We start from the raw sequence: 18,547 nt of genomic DNA, 5'->3' as shown, positions 1-18,547 counted from the left end.
CATCCGCTGAAATCACAGGCCTACTCATGTCAACAACAAGGCACAGTTCTGCTGCTTTTGAGCATCAGTAGTGCTAGGCCCATTTGCTCTCTTAGAAAGATATTTCCAGTTAGGGGCAGCTGCTCCTTTTATCAGTTGCATCTTGTTGAACACATAGCAGTGCTGAGTTGATAGTGGTTGTGCTTCCCAATTTCAGTTGCCAGGAGAGGAGGGTAATCCATGTTGATGTGTTCCAGTAGCCACAATGAAAGCACGGAAAGATTAGCAAATAGTATTTGACATACACTTTTGTGGACTACAGCAGTTGGCAGACTGCGTGGGTGTGAATATTAATCAGTAATATGCTAAGAGAGAAGTGAAATGCAAAAAGTACAAAGAGTAACCATTACCTTTACAGTGGCCATTAATAAACACTATTTGGGAATAACACAGAATTCTTGCGTTAATTCCCATTGGCTTACGTCAGTGGTGGGTGTCTGTGGTCTTCCCAATGTTTTTTGACCCTGTGCTTTGCTAACATCTACACTGGCTATGGCTGATGGGAACTGTAGGTCAGAAAAACCAGTAAGATTATAGTTATCTACCATCTGGTTTCTATAGTATATGCTTCATTGCTTCTCATAGTAGAAAGAAGCAGATGGTGGGTTTGGAACCAGGCATCTTGGCAATGGATGTCTTTGTATGGCTGTTGTGCATGGGTCTCCAGTTTCCATGATGGCCGCAGCTCCCTCCCTACAAAAATAAAAGCCCCACACAATGTAGAACAAAACAGCATGCCTATGGTTGATTTGCCATTGGACAAAAGTAGAAAGGAAACCCCTTTCAGCCTGAGGGCAAAATTCTAACATATTTTAGATTAAAGCTCATACGTTTAGTAACAAATGGTCCATCCAAAAGCTAGGAAACCCCTAAGAGTGTCATGGGAAAGAAGCCTTTCTGAGAAGCGTGGAGGACCAGATTGGCAGCCCTAGAATCTGAGAATATATCACCATGCCATAGCTTAATTGCTAAGAGGGTTGTGAAAAAAGATTCATGGGTGAACAAGAAATTAGAGTTAGAAAGGGACAGGAATGCTGTTAAACAGATTGAAATGAGTTCTTTTCCCCACCTTGTTGTTCAGTATGTTTATTATTATACAAGTATTTTAATTTTCTTTGGAGGTTTCAGCAAAGATGTGGCTGCTTGAATACCAGATTTCTCTACACACTTACGCACAAACACAGAGACCAGACTTCCTTAACAAAATATAAACCTAGCTTATTTAGTTTGTCAGGAAAAAATAGATGTGTGTTCTTTCCTGGGAGAAGTAAGGGGACTGATTCATGCAACCTCTAAGGGTTTTTAATTAACGCCTATAACTACTTGCAGTGATACACAATCATTATTTTTCACAGATCTTTCTTTAAGATCTCCTCAAGAGTGTTTACACAGTATACTAAACAACCACCCTTGCTGAACTTGATGGACATAACCTTCACTAATCCTCCTGCTTGGTTCTTACCAACTTCTCTCAGTGGCCCCTAAAAGACATTAGGTGGAATTCCTAAGGATGGTATCAACCTTTTAAGCCTTCCAGTTATTTTCAACCTGCTTATCTGAAAGATGTACTTTTTGTTTTTCAAGATGAACTTTTACCCTTGTGATCTGTGAAGTACTTTGCTCTGCTGATTATCTCCTGAAAGATGGGAGCCTTTATCATAGCACTTGCCTTCAGAAATCCTCTCTGCTGGAATACTTGTCTGCACACATTTTTTTTTTTTTGGGGGGGGGTCTGAATTACATCATACTTTTATTTAACATTTTGGGAGAGAGGGGTATAAAATGAAAATTAGATAATTCTGGAGACCACAGTTTTGACGTTGCTGACATTTCCATGACTTAGATTTCAGTGTGACTGGGATAGACAAAGAGGCAAGTGCTGCTTCTTTAGTATCGAAGGGCGAAGCACAGAAAAACAATGCCTGTGGTGAAGATGAATACAAGGCTTGGAGTTATCCTGAACATAAGGAAACGCTGCTTCTGATTAAAAATAAAATAAAATCAGTAATTGAAGTACCTCCCTATAGCTGTAGTTCATAAGATGAACCATGGTGTCTGATGCCATGGTTCTAGTAACTCATATGTCTCTACAGAATCTCAAGATTTCATTCCCACTACATAATAAACCAGTGTGCAAACTGGTTTGAAGTGGTTTAAATGGCTCTTGTTCACACTTGCACTGAATCCCTGGCACAGTTTATTGAGGGGGCCCTGGCAGTAGACCCATTAAAGCGCTTCTTCTGGATCAGCTAAATTCCCTGCATCTTTTGCAATACATTTATTCAGTGCTAGTGTGAACAGGTTGTGGATTAGAATCGGTTCCAGTGGCGTAGTCACCCCTATGAGGCAACTCCATGTTAAATTGATCCACCGCTGAATGTGAACACGAAGTGGATTAGACTGAAACAGGTAGGTAAATCTAAGTCTCGATTAGTGTGAATGTCTATTCAGCACTAAATCGTGTCATCGATTCAACTCCAAAAACAATTTATTTTGTAGTGGGAATGAGGCTTTTAACTCAATCTTCTCCCCAAAGGAGAACAGTGCTCTACCTAGGGAAAATGGAGCAGATAATGCAGTAGGGGAAATGCATCACAAAATAGGTAAAGAGGTAGTACAGGAATACCTGGCTACTCTAAATCAATTCAAGTATGCAGGGCCAGATGAACTTCTTCCAAGAGTATTAAAAGAACTGCAGAAGTAATCTCAGAACCACTAGCAATAATCTTTGAGAATTGCTGGAGAACAAGAGAGGTTTCAGCAGACTGGAGGAGTGCAATTGTTGTCCCCATCTTCAAAAAAAGGGGAGAGGGAAGATGACCAAAATAATTACCACCTAGTCAGCCTGACCCTGACATCAATATCAGATTCTAGAGCAGATCATAAAACAGATAGATGGTAAGTGCTTAGAAAGGAATGCTGTGATCACTAAAAGTTAACCTGGGTTTCTCAAAAACAGGTCATGCCAAACTAATCTTTGATGGAGTTTCAAGCATTGTAGAGGAAGGGAATGCTGTGGATGTAGCTTATTTTGATTTCAGTTAGGCCTTTGACAAAGTCCCCCGTGATATTCTTGCAAAGAAGCTAGTAAAACGTGGCTAGACAATGCAACTGTTAGGTGGATTTGTAATTGATTGCCTGGCTGAACCCAAAGGGTGCTCAACAATGGCTCCTTTTCATCCTGGAGAGAAGTGACCAATGGGGTGCCACAGGGTTCTTTCCTGGGCCCAGTGCTATTCAACATCTTTATCTATGATTTGGATGAAGGAATAGAGGGCATGCTTATCAAATTTGCAGATAACATCAAATTAGGAGGAATAGCTAATACCTCGGAGGACAGGAGCAAAATTCAAAAAGACCTGAATAGATTAGAAAGCTGGGCCAAAACTAACAAAATGAATTTCAACAGGGAGAAAAAAAGCAGAAAAAAGGAAATGCACAGATACAGGATGGGGGACGTGTGGCTCAACAAGAATCTATTGATTCATGTTCTACACACTTTGCTTTGGCCCAGCTATTTGATTGCATGGCACTACAAAGCAGTGATAAAGGACCCCTGCAAGGCCCTATGAAACCCTCCCCTCTTCCCATGCAGATAGCCTTCAGGGTAAACCAGTCCTTCAACATGAGGAGTTGGTAGTGGAGAGACCTTGGCCACATCACATGTTTGTTTATTTTGGATGAGGAATCATTAATTAGACTGTGTACCATCTTGCATGATAAACAAATGATAGAGAAATGTATAGCTTGCTCAGAGCTTGGGAAATTTACTTCTATAAATTAAAAAAACCTTCAACTCCCAACCAACAGGTTGGTGTAATTTTACCTTGCTCTTTTCCAGATGTTGATGAACTGCAACTCTCCTCATTCCTTGCACTTGGCTGCAGGACCTAGGATTGATCAGAACTGAAGTCCAAGAACATCTGGTGAACCAAATATCCCTTATTTCTGTTGCATGGAATTATGTAGCACCTACCATATATACTTATCTATAAGTCAAAAATTTTATGCCCAAAAATTGACCCCAAAATCCCAAGTCAACTTATTTATGGCCAGTATATGGTAATGTGATAGCAGCTCTTTCAGATTTCCCCATGTGGTTGGGAGAGCACTTTCGTTCTATCTTGAGCCAAGCAGAAAGCGTTCTGGGTGACTGATTGCTGTTTCTTTAAGAGTCCCTCTCCCGCCCACGCACCACCGCTGTCTCAGCAGTGAAGGCTGAAATGCTGATGCAGAAAGCTTCATGGGTAATTGATTGCTGCTTCTTTAAGAGTCCTCGTTTAAGAGCCTCCAAATTTTACCCTCAACAAATCCATAGGTCCTGGCAAAATCCATAATTTTGGCCCCAAAACCTGCCCTCAACTTATACATGTGGTTGACTTAATGGTCAAATATATATGGTATCTCTCCAGATACATACCTCAGATTTCTGGCAATGAATGTATTTTAGCTGACCTCACTTCTGGCTTCAGCTAAGTCTTGATTTGAAGTCCTCACCTCATGTAATAATTGTTGACATGGTTTAACAGCAATAGCTGCTTAAAAATTATATAATGGTTCTGAAGATAGCTGAGGGTTCCTAATCATTTTATTTAAATGATATTTATTTCTTTAACCACTAAACTGCATCAATCGTTATTTTGAATCAATTGTCTTGTGAAATTCTCATGCCCCTATCACCCCACGCATACTTGTGATGAGGTATTTTGATACAATCTCTGAGGATGTTTGATACAGTCTCTGTGGAGTTTAGATCCTGAGCTGAAAATTTCATTTAAAAATAGCTTTGGTGGGTTGATTATTATTATTATTATTATTATTATTATTATTATTATTACTTTTATCACTGTCTTCATTTATGTTGGCTTTTAAATCTGTACAACTCTATAGCTTGGGTGAAAACTCTGTGATTTTGCTTATCCAGATTTCACAGAAGGGAAGCTGAAGCTAAAGAAAGAGACTTTCCCAACATACAACAGTGGGGTGGGATTTGAATTTAAGTGTCCTTTTTCAGCTGTTGACTGAAGATGGTTCTTCCACTATTTGTATAGCCATGAAAGCATACAGATTGTCTGTCATTCTGCTATGGTAACTTTTTATATTGCCTGCCATGCTTGTTGTCAACTCTTAGCACAATCTTTATCCAGCTGAAGTACCCACAGGCATTGCTGAAGGGCAGCCATAACTAAGGGAGGACCGCATGCTTATTGTGTGTAGGTCCAGAGGAGTCTGTGTTTTGCATATATGCCCCAGTCTCAGTCCTTGACAATCTCACTTTAAAAGACTGAGGAGCACTCGGAGTCCATTCACACTACACAATTTTAGCACTATGATTCCCATTTACTGCCACGGCAGCATCCTGTGGAATCCTGGAACTGGCAATTTAAGGAAGGGGCTTTGCAATTCTCAGCTAGAGAATTCCTTTGGTGGCTCACCAAAGCCAAGGATTCCATAAGATGCAGCCATGACAGTTATATTAGAATCAGAATGTTCTCACTGTGCAATGTTAAAGGGCCCCTTGTCACTTTCACATGCTTTTATCCATTTTGTTTCCCCATTGTGGTTGTAAAAGGGGTAATTTTAAAATATCGATTTAAGTAGAATTTTAATATGCCTCCCCTTAGAATATGTATTTACATTGGTGTTTGATTAAATTTGTATTTGATCTGAGAACATTGAGAAAAATCAAAACTCTAATAGATAGATATGTTCCAATTTTCACAGTAGACCTTTGCTTTCAGTTTCTACTGGTCAGACTCTGGTTCACACCCTGGTTATCTCACCCCTTGACTACTGCAACCTTCTTTTGCCAGTGTTTTCTTTGTCCACCTTGGTCCTTTGCTTTCCACCCAACCCTCCATTGCTAGGATTATCTTTTTGGCCTGGCATTTTGACCATATCACCCCGCTCTTGACATCTCTCCACTGGCTCCCCATTCCTTTCAGGATTCAGTACAAGCTTCTTCCTTTAACCTTCAAAGCTCTGCACAGTTTGCCCTCCCCCCCTCACACACACACATTATTTGTCAGCTCTACCTATAATGAGTTCTGCAATCCATGGGCTCCTGACTTGGCCAAGTGTTTCTTCTTCCATGGACCGGATTTGCCCTTTCTCTTGATGTACCTTATTCCTGGAACCACCTCCCCCAAAACTTATGGACTATTCCTTCCCTAGCTAAGTTTAAATCCAAACTAAAGACCTTTCTGTTTATGGAACCATTTTGGACTGCAGTTTGATAATTCTGATAATCCATTCTGAAGGTATAATGCTAGTTTACAGTTTTATAGTTTATAACTATTTAATCTTAAAAATTATCTTGTGATTTTAGATTGTACTCCATTGCCAGGTTCTGTGTTGCTTTATGATTTTGTAAAGTGCCATGCACTATATAAATAATAATAATAATAATAATAATAGTGGATTACAAATAGTTTTTCTATTGTTGATGTTGCTGTGTATCCTCAAGTCATTTCCGACTTAGGACAACCCTAATCATAGGGTTTTCTTGGCAAGTTTTGTTTGGAGGGGGGTTTGCCATTTCTTTCTCCTGAGGTTAAGGGTCTTTCCCAGGGTCACCAGAGGGTTTCATGGGCAAGCTGGGAATTGAACACTGTTCTCCAGAATCGTAGTCCAGCACTCAAACCACTATACCACGCAAAGGCTGAATTCCTTAATCATCTTTTTTAATATAATGCTGAAATGGTTTGTGTAATGTGCACACCTTTCTCCCTTTCTTCACAGTCATCCTTCTGCTATAACATGTTACAGTTTCAAATTTCCCCCCTTGACATTATAAAGTTTGTGGACTCTGCATATTTGTTTCCAAGGTCTAAATATGTGCAGCTAATATAGAAGCAGAGCAATGTTAAACATTGCTTTAAAAATCAGCCCCTAACTTGAGACTCGTCAACATCCATATTACTTCCTCCAATTCATGTTTTTTTAGTATGAAATTCATTTGATTCCTTGGTGTTGTCTTATGATTTTGTAAAGTGTCATGAAAAACTAATAATAATAATAGTGGAGGACAAGTAATTTTTGTATTGTTGATGTTGTTTACAAAATCATAAAACAACTAGGACTCTTGGGAGAGGAGGTTCAAATACCATGTAACTTGATATTGGTCATGGAAACCCATGGGTGGTCTTGGACAAGTCACACTTATCCTCACAGAAAGGTCATAACAAGCCTCTCTCTGAACAACTTGGAGGCACACAACAAAGCCTTTGCACAGCAGAAAGCATCCCACTATAAATTGGTGGATCTTCCAGAATGATTGGGGGGGGGGGGGGGAGACAAGGGACAATAACCAAAAATGGATGTCTCCATGCACCCAAAAGAATAGAACACCTTTGTGTAGTTGTATCAGCTACATGGAGGTGGGACACAATGTTCTTCATAACTAATAAAGAGTTGTTGTTGTTCTTGTTACTGTGTGCCTTCAAGTCATTTCTGACCTATGGTGATCCTAAGGTGAAGCTATCACAGAGTTTTCTTGGCAAGATTAGTTCAGAAGAGGTTTGCCATTGCCTTCCCCTGAGGCTGAGCCAAGGTCAGTTAGTGGCTGAGCTGGAAACTGAACCCTGGTCTCCAAGGTGGCTGTCCAGCACTCAAACCTATTTTTGTATTGTTGTTGATACAATAGCAATAGCATTTACATTTCTATACCATTTCATACTAAACTAGGCAGTCTCTAAGCAGTTTACATCATTTAAGCCAATTGCCCCCAAAAATCTGGGTGTTCATTTTACAGACCTACAAAAGGATGGAAGACTGAGAGGCTCTGCATACAGTCCCGAAGGGGTGGCCTTTAGCCGATCCAGCCTTTCCAGGGTGCGAAAAAGAGGCATAAAAAGCAGCTCCTTTTTGTGCCCTGGAAAGGGCATAATAGCCGTGGCAGTGCAGCTATGCAGCGCTCTTTCAGCACTGCATCATATGGATGCAGCGCTGGAGGAGCACAGTGATGCCACACGCTGTGTGGAGCATCACACAGCGTCATGGGTCTCTGGGGGCAGAGTCGGGATGTGCGTCGTGAGGACACTACTCCCCAACTCTCCCTCCATGTCAGCCCAAAGTGCCAGTCTGTATAAGGCCTGAGTCGACTTTTCGAGCACCTCAGGATCAAACTCACAACCTTGTGGCTGCAGTACAGGCATTTAACCACTGTGCTACCAGAGCTTCCTGGCTCTTAAAATAAAGAATCCTCAATCATATAAGGATTTATAGGAAACAGAGGCGGGATACAAACCACCAAATAGTACGTCAGGTTAGGAAGGGGGGTACGTATTGAATACGTACAAGATGGCGGCGCCCTGTTCATACGGGCGCAGCCATCTTGACGTATCGGACGCTGAGCGTCCGTACGCGTCGCGCCCTTTGTGATGTAGCGAGTGCGCCCCTGGCGCCTCGCTATGTCGCAAACGCGACTCCAAAAGAAGCTCCATTTTGGAGCTTCTTTTTTGCTCCGCGTGGGAGCCGCGCGGTTTGGCTGCTGCAGCTCCCGCGCGGAGCAAACGGCGGCGGCGGGGGAGCGCCGCAAAGCGGCGGTTTGTATCCCTCCAGAAGCACTTCAGGTACCTGTAGTCATTATTAATCAGTTTTTTCCTCCCCGTAATGGATATTATAATATACATCCATTAGATGAGTGTTAGGCTGTTGTGGTAAAAACAAAAACAAAAAAATAATAATCATGTGGGAGTTTATAGCCCACCTTCCCTCACATTCTCCAGATGTTTTGGGTTACAATACCCCTCTTCCCTCACTGTTGACCATACTATGTAAGGCTGTGGAAGCTGTAGACCAACACATGGAGATCATAAGGTTGGGAAGAGCTATTGTTAAAGCGAATAAATATAATAAGGACTAGCCTTTTCATGGACACAGTCCACTTCATTAGATACAGATGATTATTATGGATGTAAAGTATCATGAAATACTGGGAACAACACTGGTAATAAATCTTAAGTTCTCTGTGATTTTCATAGCTTTTAAAGGAACCAGGTGGCTTCATAAATTTGGGTCCATGATAAAGTATCACTCAAGATCTGTTTATGATAAAAATATTTTTAAAAAGCTCTACAGTAGTCAAAATGTCTTCTCTTTCCCCTTGTCTGGTTCAACATGCCATATTAACTCTGATGGTGCTTTTACTTTTCCACAGGCTACTTGAATTAAAGTGCAGAGAGCCAGTTAAGTGCCTCATGCTTGCTGTAAGCCATGGCAACTGATGATAAAGTAGCCATTTTAACAGATGATGAAGAAGATCAGAAAAGGAAATATGTGCTTTCTGATCCCTTCAATGGGGTCTCCAAGGAGCAGGACCTACAAGCACAGAGTGATACACCTTCAACAGACACCACTACTACCATTCCAGACGAGGAGCTAGATTGGCTTGAAAGGCATTGTGTCAAAGTGAACAATGATCTCTTGGTCTCAAAGGTCTTTTATTTTTTCTTTTATGCTGCTTACGGTTCCCTCTATCCACTGCTGCCCGTCTATTACAAACAGCTGGGCATGACACCTAGCCAGAGCGGACTCCTGGTGGGAATTAGGTACTTCATTGAGTTCTGCAGTGCTCCTTTCTGGGGAGTGGTAGCAGATCGCTTTAAAAAGGGGAAAGTTGTCCTCCTCTTCTCGCTCTTGTGTTGGGTGTTGTTTAATTTGGGAATTGGATTTGTCAAACCAGCTACCTTAAGGTGTGTACCAAAGTTCCCAGTGCCAGTACATCCTACCAATGCCAGCCATTTTTCAACAACAACCCCACAAAATGTCTCCATCTCTCCTGCACTGCCTGCCGTGGGAGTTACATCAGCAAAGAGCCGAGGAAAAAGAGATCTACAGCCAGCCTACAGCTTTCCAACTCTGAGCTCAACTATGCCTGCGGATACTGAACCTGTCTCCCTTCCAATGGCTCATAGTGGAAATGGGGTTCCTCCTTTACAGGAAGATGAGGGTGTAGTCACTGAGAATGCTCCCAAAAATATTGTTACCATAAGCTCCTTGGGAAATGCAACCCATGCTACAGTGGTACCTGCCCTCACCACCAAGGCAGTATTTTCTGATCGGGTTACTCTTGTTTATGACCATCAGGAAGTAGAGGCTATCTTTCTGCTCATCCTTCTGGTTGTTATTATAGGAGAGTTTTTCAGTGCCTCATCAGTTACTATTGTAGACACTGTGACCTTGCAATATCTTGGCAAGCACCGAGACCGTTATGGGCTACAGCGGATGTGGGGCTCCCTAGGCTGGGGTCTAGCCATGTTGTCAGTGGGAATTGGCATTGACTCTACCCGTATCGATGTGTTTATGGAAGGTCAGGGCTGCAAAGCTCCAGAATACAAGAACTACCGGATTGTTTTCATTGTCTTTGGCGTGCTGATGACCCTTTCTTTGATTGTGGCAACTCAGTTCCGGTTCCATTACAACCACTACAAGCAAGAGGAAAATGAAAACAAAGAGGCAGAGGTCACCCAGGTGGATAGAAATTCTTCCACAGACTCTTCCAATGAGACACACAGCAACACCAGCCAACTGCAGTCTTTTCATTTCTGGGACTTGATAAAGTTACTTTGCAGCATCCAGTATGGCTCTGTACTATTTGTCGCTTGGTTTATGGGCTTTGGATATGGCTTTGTGTTCACTTTTCTCTACTGGCACCTGGAAGATCTGAATGGCACCACCACCCTTTTTGGAGTCTGTTCTGTCCTGAGTCATGTGTCTGAATTGACAGCCTATTTCTTCAGTCACAAGTTAATCGAGCTGATTGGCCATATCAGGTAAGCAAATGGTATAAAAACCCCATTGAATGTCTGTGTCAGTGCTATGCCAGTAATAGATATAATGATGTGTAAGAATAAAACAACATCCTGATGAGAGAAGTATTTTGAGTAAATACATTGCACAGAAGCAAAGATATGGAAAATTTTCTGATGATACATTTTTTCAGTGGAAAATTTTCCACACCATGTTTAATATAGCTATAAATCTACCTTTATCCATTGTTGCTTGGTTTGCCATATTACAATCAATCATGTTAGATTGGCTAAATATAGGATATGAGCATCTATTTATTCTAAAGAAAGAAGCATTGACAGACCCTACCTTGAGAGGAAAAGACATCTGAATGCTGATATAAAATTAGCCATGTTGGAAAAGTAGTTGTGGACAAGCAAGAATGAAACAAGTGAATGAGATTTACAAATTTGTTCACACAGATAATCCAACAACAGGATTTGTATATTATCCTTGAAAGCAAGGATCCGGCCATGATCTAGTTGGGTGCATTCACAAATGCTTTTAGTAGATCCAAATGGAAGTCATCACCTCCCATCTCCATCTCATCTCTGCTCCCTCAGTTTCAGCTTTGGAGAGCTGGGAGTTTTCCAGAGCAGAATTTTAGGAGGCCCAAAGGGCTGGAGAAGAAAAGAAAAGAAGGAAAATGCTTAGAGGTGTGTAGGTGCTGCCTGGTAAGGGAAATCACTTCCTGCTAGATTTTCTGATGCAACCTGTTCCGTCAGCAGATGTACCCATTTGGGTTCTGGCCTCTGTGACTAAAGTTCCACAACACGGTTATATCAGTTTGATACCACTTTAATTGCCATGGCTCCATACTAATGCAACCTGAGATTTGTAATCTGGTAAGATATATAGGGAGAACCAGTGTGGTACCATGGTTTGTGCTCGGGCTGACTCTGGATACCAGGATTTGGATCCCCACTCAGCCATGGAAACCCACTGGGGGACCTTGGACAAGTCACACTCAGCCTCAGAGGAAGGCAAAGGCAAGTCCTCCTCTGAATAAATCTTGCCAAGAAAACTCCATGATAGATTCACTTTAGGATTACCACAAGTCAGAAGTGACTTGAAGGCACACAAGAACAATAAAGAGATATAGGTTTGTCTGATACAGTTCTTGTGCACACTCCTCTAAGCTACAGCACAAGAGCTCTCTATTCTAGAATTCAAACAACCTCATCAAACTACAAATCTAAAGACTCCCTAATTTGGTGCCTTGGAAATTAAAGTATATAAAACTGATGCCATTTTGTAGTGTTGTACAGTACTTCCATAGCTACTTATCTGAAAGTAAGTCCTTTTAAAACTGAGTGGGATTAATCTCTGAGTAAGCAAGTGCAGAATTGTCCTATAAATCACACTTGAGTACTTGGATAATAACTACCACTCTGGTTGAAAAGGATTGCCAGTGACTGACCTTGCAAGACTATCTTTTAATAGCTCTCATGGGGAAAATATTTGGCAGCTGTGACTTTGCCTGGTGTAATATTATAACATTGGATGATGTCACATCTGCTCAATATCTCCCTGCTGTTCATCTCTATAAGAAACAGGAATACTTTTCAGTGGATAGTGCTGCCAATACTATGAGTTGAGGCACTCTTTTTCTCTTTCCTGGCTGAAGACTCTAAATAGCCTCTCTAAACTGCCAATCCTAAATGCTGTTAGGATAGAAAAGAGGAATAAGACCATGTATGCCACTTGAGTTCCTTGGGAGGGAAAATTCATATAACTGTAACAGATAATAAGTAACTAAATAAATAACTTACAAAAACTACCCTGTGCTTCCTTGTGCTAGAAGCACAGTCCTGCGATCGGAACTTGGGCTGCAGGAGTAAGTTCACTTGAACTCACTCATATTGAATGTTCAGTAGATACATGTAAAACCTGTGCTTCAGTATGTTTCATGGAACAGCTTTCCTTTTGACACTAACAGGACTTAAATTGGTAGTATAGTGAAAGCTCCCACCTGACATGTACAAAAGCAAGGATGGTATTTGTACAATTATCATGAAATCAGGTAATATTCACGGTTGGATAGCAGAAGGGTTCCTTTTAAAACTGATTGACTGCAGTAGGGTTCAGGGGAGCAGTTAGGCCAAATTATAGTTTGGGAAAAATGCTTTTAAGGGTCCCCTTAGAGGATAATTTTTCATTTGCTTCAAAATGTGGCCATGTAGCCTTTGTGACAATGCAGCAAAATGCAGTATGTCAGAGGGATGGAGGGACGGACGGACAGACACACACACACTGTCATTCTTTTGAATGCATCCGTGGGACTTCTGCCCCAAAGTCCTGCCCTGATGACACTACTGGGAGGGTGAAGGGATCCATGCCAGATGGAAGCAGGTCCAGAACCCTAGCTCTTTGGTACAGTTCAGTGTTCAGGAAGGCTGGGATATTTTGCTTTTTCCACTCCCACTAAATATTTCTGAACCTAGTCTACTGCTCATCCCTAGATCCCATGTAAGCCTTGGGAATAAGATCAACTGAGCATTGCACTCATTCCCTCTTTTTATGGATAATTTGCTTAGGGCTGGTCCAAATGTTAGGTGGGGGGGGGGGGGGGCTCGACTGCTTCAGATGGCAGAATTGTGGGTGCTATTAAAGTATAGCAATCTAAAAAGTTTTTAAACCATTGTTAAATCATTCTATAATTTAAATGCAATTTTGTGAAGATTATATCTTTAAGCAACACTGAACTAGTGACATAACACTTCAAGAAATATGATCAAAGCTTATTTCTTGATCTTCTTCAATTTTTTACATCCAATTCTAAAATGGATGATGCCATAAGTTCCTATTAAAGTGCTAAAAGTAAAAGGTGAACTGTGATCTTTTCCCACTTGAGCCAACACCAATACCCAAATTTGATCCTTTGTTTTCTAGTTTCCTGATCAAGAAAGGTAGTGAAGAAGTAGTCAGATGTTAAAATAATATGCATTATTCAAAAGCTTTACAATTCTAATGCAGTGTTGAAATAATTTTGAAAAAGTGACTCAACTCCAGGAGAACATCAGCATATCCTCCAACTGTCCTGATTTGGCAGAGACAGACCTGTTTAATCCTCTGCACCCTACTTTTTCATCTGCTTTTAAAATGCCCCAGTTTCTCTATCCTTCTCCCATCTTCACCCCATCATCTTCTTCTGAGTTCAAAGAGAGATTGCTCTCAATTAACTCAGCAAGTGGAAGAGGAAAGGGCAAAGGTGAACTGCTGCAGCCTCTCCTAGCTTATCTGTTCTTCTTCATTAGTAACTTTTGCCATCTTGCCCACACTTCACTGTTGCTCAGCCGTGTGTCCCTGTTTCCACCTGTGAAGTGTTGGAAGGTTTGCATCAATGAAAACATACAGTTAAACAGGGCAAAGTGATGCATATTTTGGTGATGGCAGTGGGAGTGGAGAACGGTGTTTTGGTGACTTAAATGTAAGAAACAGAATTATTGTTTTTGGAAGAAGAGAGATAGCAGTGTATTGCCAATGTCATAATAAACCTCATAAATTCTGTAGTGTTTCACACTGTCTTTCTCTGTGCGGTTGAGCTACCGTAACACAAAAGGAATGTTGCAGAACCAGAAAAGGGCGAAGAAAAGTCCTAGAAGTCATTCTAGTAAAAATGGTTGTATATAATGCCCTTTCAACAAAGATTTCTGAATAGCTTTGACCTGAAAACTGAAGGAAGCATTTAGAAATGTGTAAAACATGATTAGTGGCCATGTTGGTATGAGGTATAAACACACAATCTGCCTGCCTCGTGTTGCTTCCCATTGCTAGTGTAATGACACAGGGGTGGACCATATAGAAGGCAGCCATGTCATGGAGCCAATGAATTAAGTCCACAGGAACAGTGTGTTCACCTAGATATAGTCCTTTCAAGTCTTCTCTGCAGCTGCTCAGATTCCCAAAGAGACAAGGAGCTTGAAATTAAATACCCACATGTTTCTTTCAGAATGGGAGCTTGTTCAAAGAAAAGATTAAAGTAATGACAGTCTGGCCAGTTTTTTGTGGATTTTTTGGGCTATGTGGCCATGTTCTAGAAGAGTTTGTTCCTGATGTTTCACCAGCATTGGTGGCTGGCATCTTCAGAGAATGCTGGCATGGAAGTGACTGGGGTATATATTATATACTGTATGGCCCTGGGTTGGGAGGAGTGAGTTCCATGTTAATCTGTGTATTGTTCTGTTGTTGAATGGCAAGGCCTCAGGGTGGGAGGATCTCTAACTAAACAGACACAAATACTCTTTGCATGTCCTGGAATTGATGGGAAAGGATTAGAAAGGAGATTAGCAGATAGTGGTAGAGTGGTAACTGGAAGGGGAATAGGAAGGAAGAGGATGGATAGGAAAGGGGAGGGAAGGGAAAACCTCCTGGCCCAAGTGAGGAGATTCGATTTAGACAAATTGTAGTGAACATTGATTGAGTTTATTGTAGATGTATGAGATAAATAGTTTATATGATGAATGCTTATGATTGTAGATTGATGTGATCGATTTAATAAAGTAAAAAACAACAACCCTGAGTCCCAAAGGTGTATAGAAAATTAATGAAAAGTTAAAGATTTGTAATTCCTTTTTGACATTAATATAAACAATATATTTAGCATTTATCTGAGCATGGTTTATTTTTGGTGACTGCTTCTATAGTTTCAAAATAGGGTGTGTTGATAAAAATAATCAAGTTAATTTGTTAAGAAATTGCTTGTTTAATCAGAAATGTTGGAAGATACTGCTATAATCTCCTGCATTAAGTGCAAGCAAACTTGATATATATTTGCTAAATATTGTAGTCTAATAAACTTCCTCATACGTTTATACCAATAGGTCTAGATGCTATAAACATAGCATATCAGTTAGATCAAAGACTTTAAGAGAAAACTGTAAATAGCACATGAATACTATAAATACTGTATATACTCATGTATAGGTCTAGAACTTTTAGTAAAAAAATTGGCCCCAAAAACTTATGTCGACTTATCTACTGGTCAATGGAAGTACTGTGCTTTAACTCTTATTTTAAAAAGGAACCATCCCCTGGTGAAAGGTAAGAGCATAATCTGTCATGGAAGCACTGACCCCCCCCCCCCCCCCCAGCATCCATACAGCCTTTAGTGTAAGTACAAAACAGTTGTGTTTATTGGAATGTTGTAGGTTCTTTGCCATCATTTTCATTCCCTTAATCCTTTACATCCTTTGTTACATGGCCCTAAGTTTTACCTTTGACTTATCCACAGGTGATATAAAAATCCATAATTTTAGCCTCAAAGCCTTCCCTCAACTTATATATGAGGTCAACTTATAGCCAGGTATATACGGTAGTACCTCTAGAGGCAAGCAATAGACTACCGAATATATTCAATTAAAAATTGACCTCATGTATAAGTTGAGGCCAGTTCTGGTGGCCAAAGTTACGGATTTTGATCCAGCCAATGGAAAGTCAAGGATAAAACATAGGGGCATGTAACAAAGGATCTAGGCATAAATGTTTGTGCTCACCCTAAAGGCTGGATGGATGAGAAAGTGGGGCGGGCAGTGTTTCCAGGACAGATTGCACACTTGTCTTTCACCAGGGGGGTGGTTTCTTTTTAAATAAGGGTTAAAATACAGTATGTACATTGCCCCATGGATAAGTCAACTCAGGTTTTTGGGGTCAATTTTTTGTCTAAAATTTGTAGACTTATACACAAGTATATGCAGTAAGCAAAGCCCTGTAAGAAAATACTGAACTGTTGAAGATATTTTATTCCTGATCCCTCTGCTCAGTTTTCTACCTCATGAAGTCAACCTTCTACACCCACAAAATATGCTCATTTTTCAAGAAGAATTGTCTTTATGTTTCCCCTCTATTTTGAAGGGGTTATGGACATACCAATAACCAATGCCAGCTAATCTTAATTTATGTTTGTCTCAACGGGCAGCTCTCATTTCTATCCCTGAGGACATTTAAAAACAGCATGAACCAAGAAATAATATTTCCCAGTAATATCTGCAGTCAGTAAGATTGTTCCTTATACCCTTTATGTCCCTGTGAGATCTTTCCTCAGTCCTGCTTTCACAGCCACTCCATTCTGTTCTGCTTCCTACCCAATTTTTGAAGTCCCTGCTTCTTTGGACTCAGTCCTCATTGGGCTGTTTCTGGGAGTTCCTCCTCTTCTTCACTTCTCCCTTATAGCCCAAATGAATCTACTAAGGTTTCCTAGGGGTGGGGGTGGTGACACCATTTAGGCCGCTTAAGTGCACCTAGTTGGAGAATTAACTCAAAATAGAGGAAATTAATTTTTTTGACTGGCCTCCCAAACACATCGACCAAGATCCTGAATTGGGAGACAAATTGCATGTACACAACCATGATACAAATCCCAGTCCTCCTTTTCTCCGCTGTAGCCCTCCCACAACACAGCCATGGGATAGTGGCAGAGAAAAACCCAAATATTTATCTATAGTTTGACACATAGCGATTACATCATCCTCAGGGACCTCTGGAGAAATCGAGGGATGATGCCTGGTTTTTTTTTTGGGTGGTGGTGCTTGCAGGGTCAGTAGAGAATTTGCACCTCCTCCATGTCCAAAAAAGTGTGCTATCATGGCATGCATGGGACTTGCATGACTCCCTAACAGGATGCCAGCCATCATTTTATGAAATGATGAATATACAAATAATGTTACTGAAAACCCTGTTTCTCTAGTTCAGTTTAATAACATAATAACAGGTTTTCAAAAATTCCACTTAGGGCCAGATTTGTATAATCTTCATGTAATTTAATTACTTCCTGCCAGGCATTTCTTAGCACATGATGATTAAGATTTAATGCTGTGTAATAAATTTGCAGGTGCTCTGTCTCAAGGGATCCTTTCTCAAGGCAGTTTTTCTGCTGATGAGACAACAAATGATGGTACAACTCCCATTCCAATGCCTACATCACCTCCTAACTTTTACAAAGTTACCTTTTTGTTGTTGTTCTTTAAAAAGGGACAGTTCTACAGAGGGTTAACCTACCATCCTCACAGACACATCAGATGGGGCTATCGGGGGGGGGGGGGTCTTCACAGTGGCTGCTCTGGAACTCTTTTCTGCAGAGGCTAGACTGGCCCTTTCGTTGCTGTTGACAATTGTAGACTTTTTAAAAAGAACAACTACAGGCTTTCAGAAACTGGCTTATTTTTAACAAAAGTGCTTCCAACAGAGCTTTTCATTTTTTAAAAATGCATATTTGTAATGTTTAATTGTTGCTGGGAGAGTGACTTCCTTTAACCATGTGGAAATGTTGCAGAATAATGCAAATATTTGGAAGTCAGATTGATAGTGCAGAACTCCAGTGTTGCTCAGAATCAAGAGATTTGGAAAGCATTCTGGAAAAACTTGGAACACTTTCTTAATTGCATTCTCCAACCTTGGACATGCTATGGAAAAAATAGTAATAATAATAAAAAAATAGTTTCCTCCTAATAATCTTGACCAAAGGCATATCATATTTTTTCATGTTTGAGTTACATTCCCAATAAACCATATGACTGAACACTTTTTTGCCATTTTTAATGGATAGACAGCTGCATGGCTATCTGCTGAACACATAAGACTTCACTGAAGTCACACAAATCAGGCATTTTTCTGTTTTCCACTCTTCCTGGTCAGTTTGAAGTAGGGGGTTGAGGTTTGATTGCTCATGAAGTGCACAGGGACAGACACTAAACTTAAAGCTGAGCAACTTTATTTTCCT

The 18,547-nt window shown here is 40.7% G+C and overlaps 1 protein-coding gene across 6 annotated transcripts in view; it reads left to right on the top strand.

Moving 5' to 3' along the window:
* Positions 1 to 18,547, top strand: part of MFSD6 (major facilitator superfamily domain containing 6) — a 57,481-nt gene that overhangs the window by 14,331 nt on the left and 24,603 nt on the right. For 5 of the 6 annotated variants that reach the window (XR_016280846.1, XM_089519585.1, XM_089519588.1 and 2 more), the window contains exons 2-3: positions 3,881 to 3,965; positions 9,200 to 10,814. Coding sequence is in view for 5 of the 6 variants with exons in the window: in XM_089519585.1 (XP_089375711.1) it covers positions 9,256 to 10,814 (1,559 nt within the window). In the remaining variant the exon portion in view is untranslated. The remainder of the gene's footprint in view (positions 1 to 3,880; positions 3,966 to 9,199; positions 10,815 to 18,547) is intronic. The other variant, XM_089519586.1, reaches the window with a different exon arrangement.

The sequence above is a fragment of the Sceloporus occidentalis genome, unplaced genomic scaffold (genome assembly GCF_023333645.1).
Source record: "Sceloporus occidentalis isolate IW3139 unplaced genomic scaffold, rSceOcc1.0.p SCAF_4, whole genome shotgun sequence".
NCBI lineage: Eukaryota > Metazoa > Chordata > Lepidosauria > Squamata > Phrynosomatidae > Sceloporus > Sceloporus occidentalis.
This window is presented reverse-complemented; position numbering and strand designations above follow the sequence as displayed.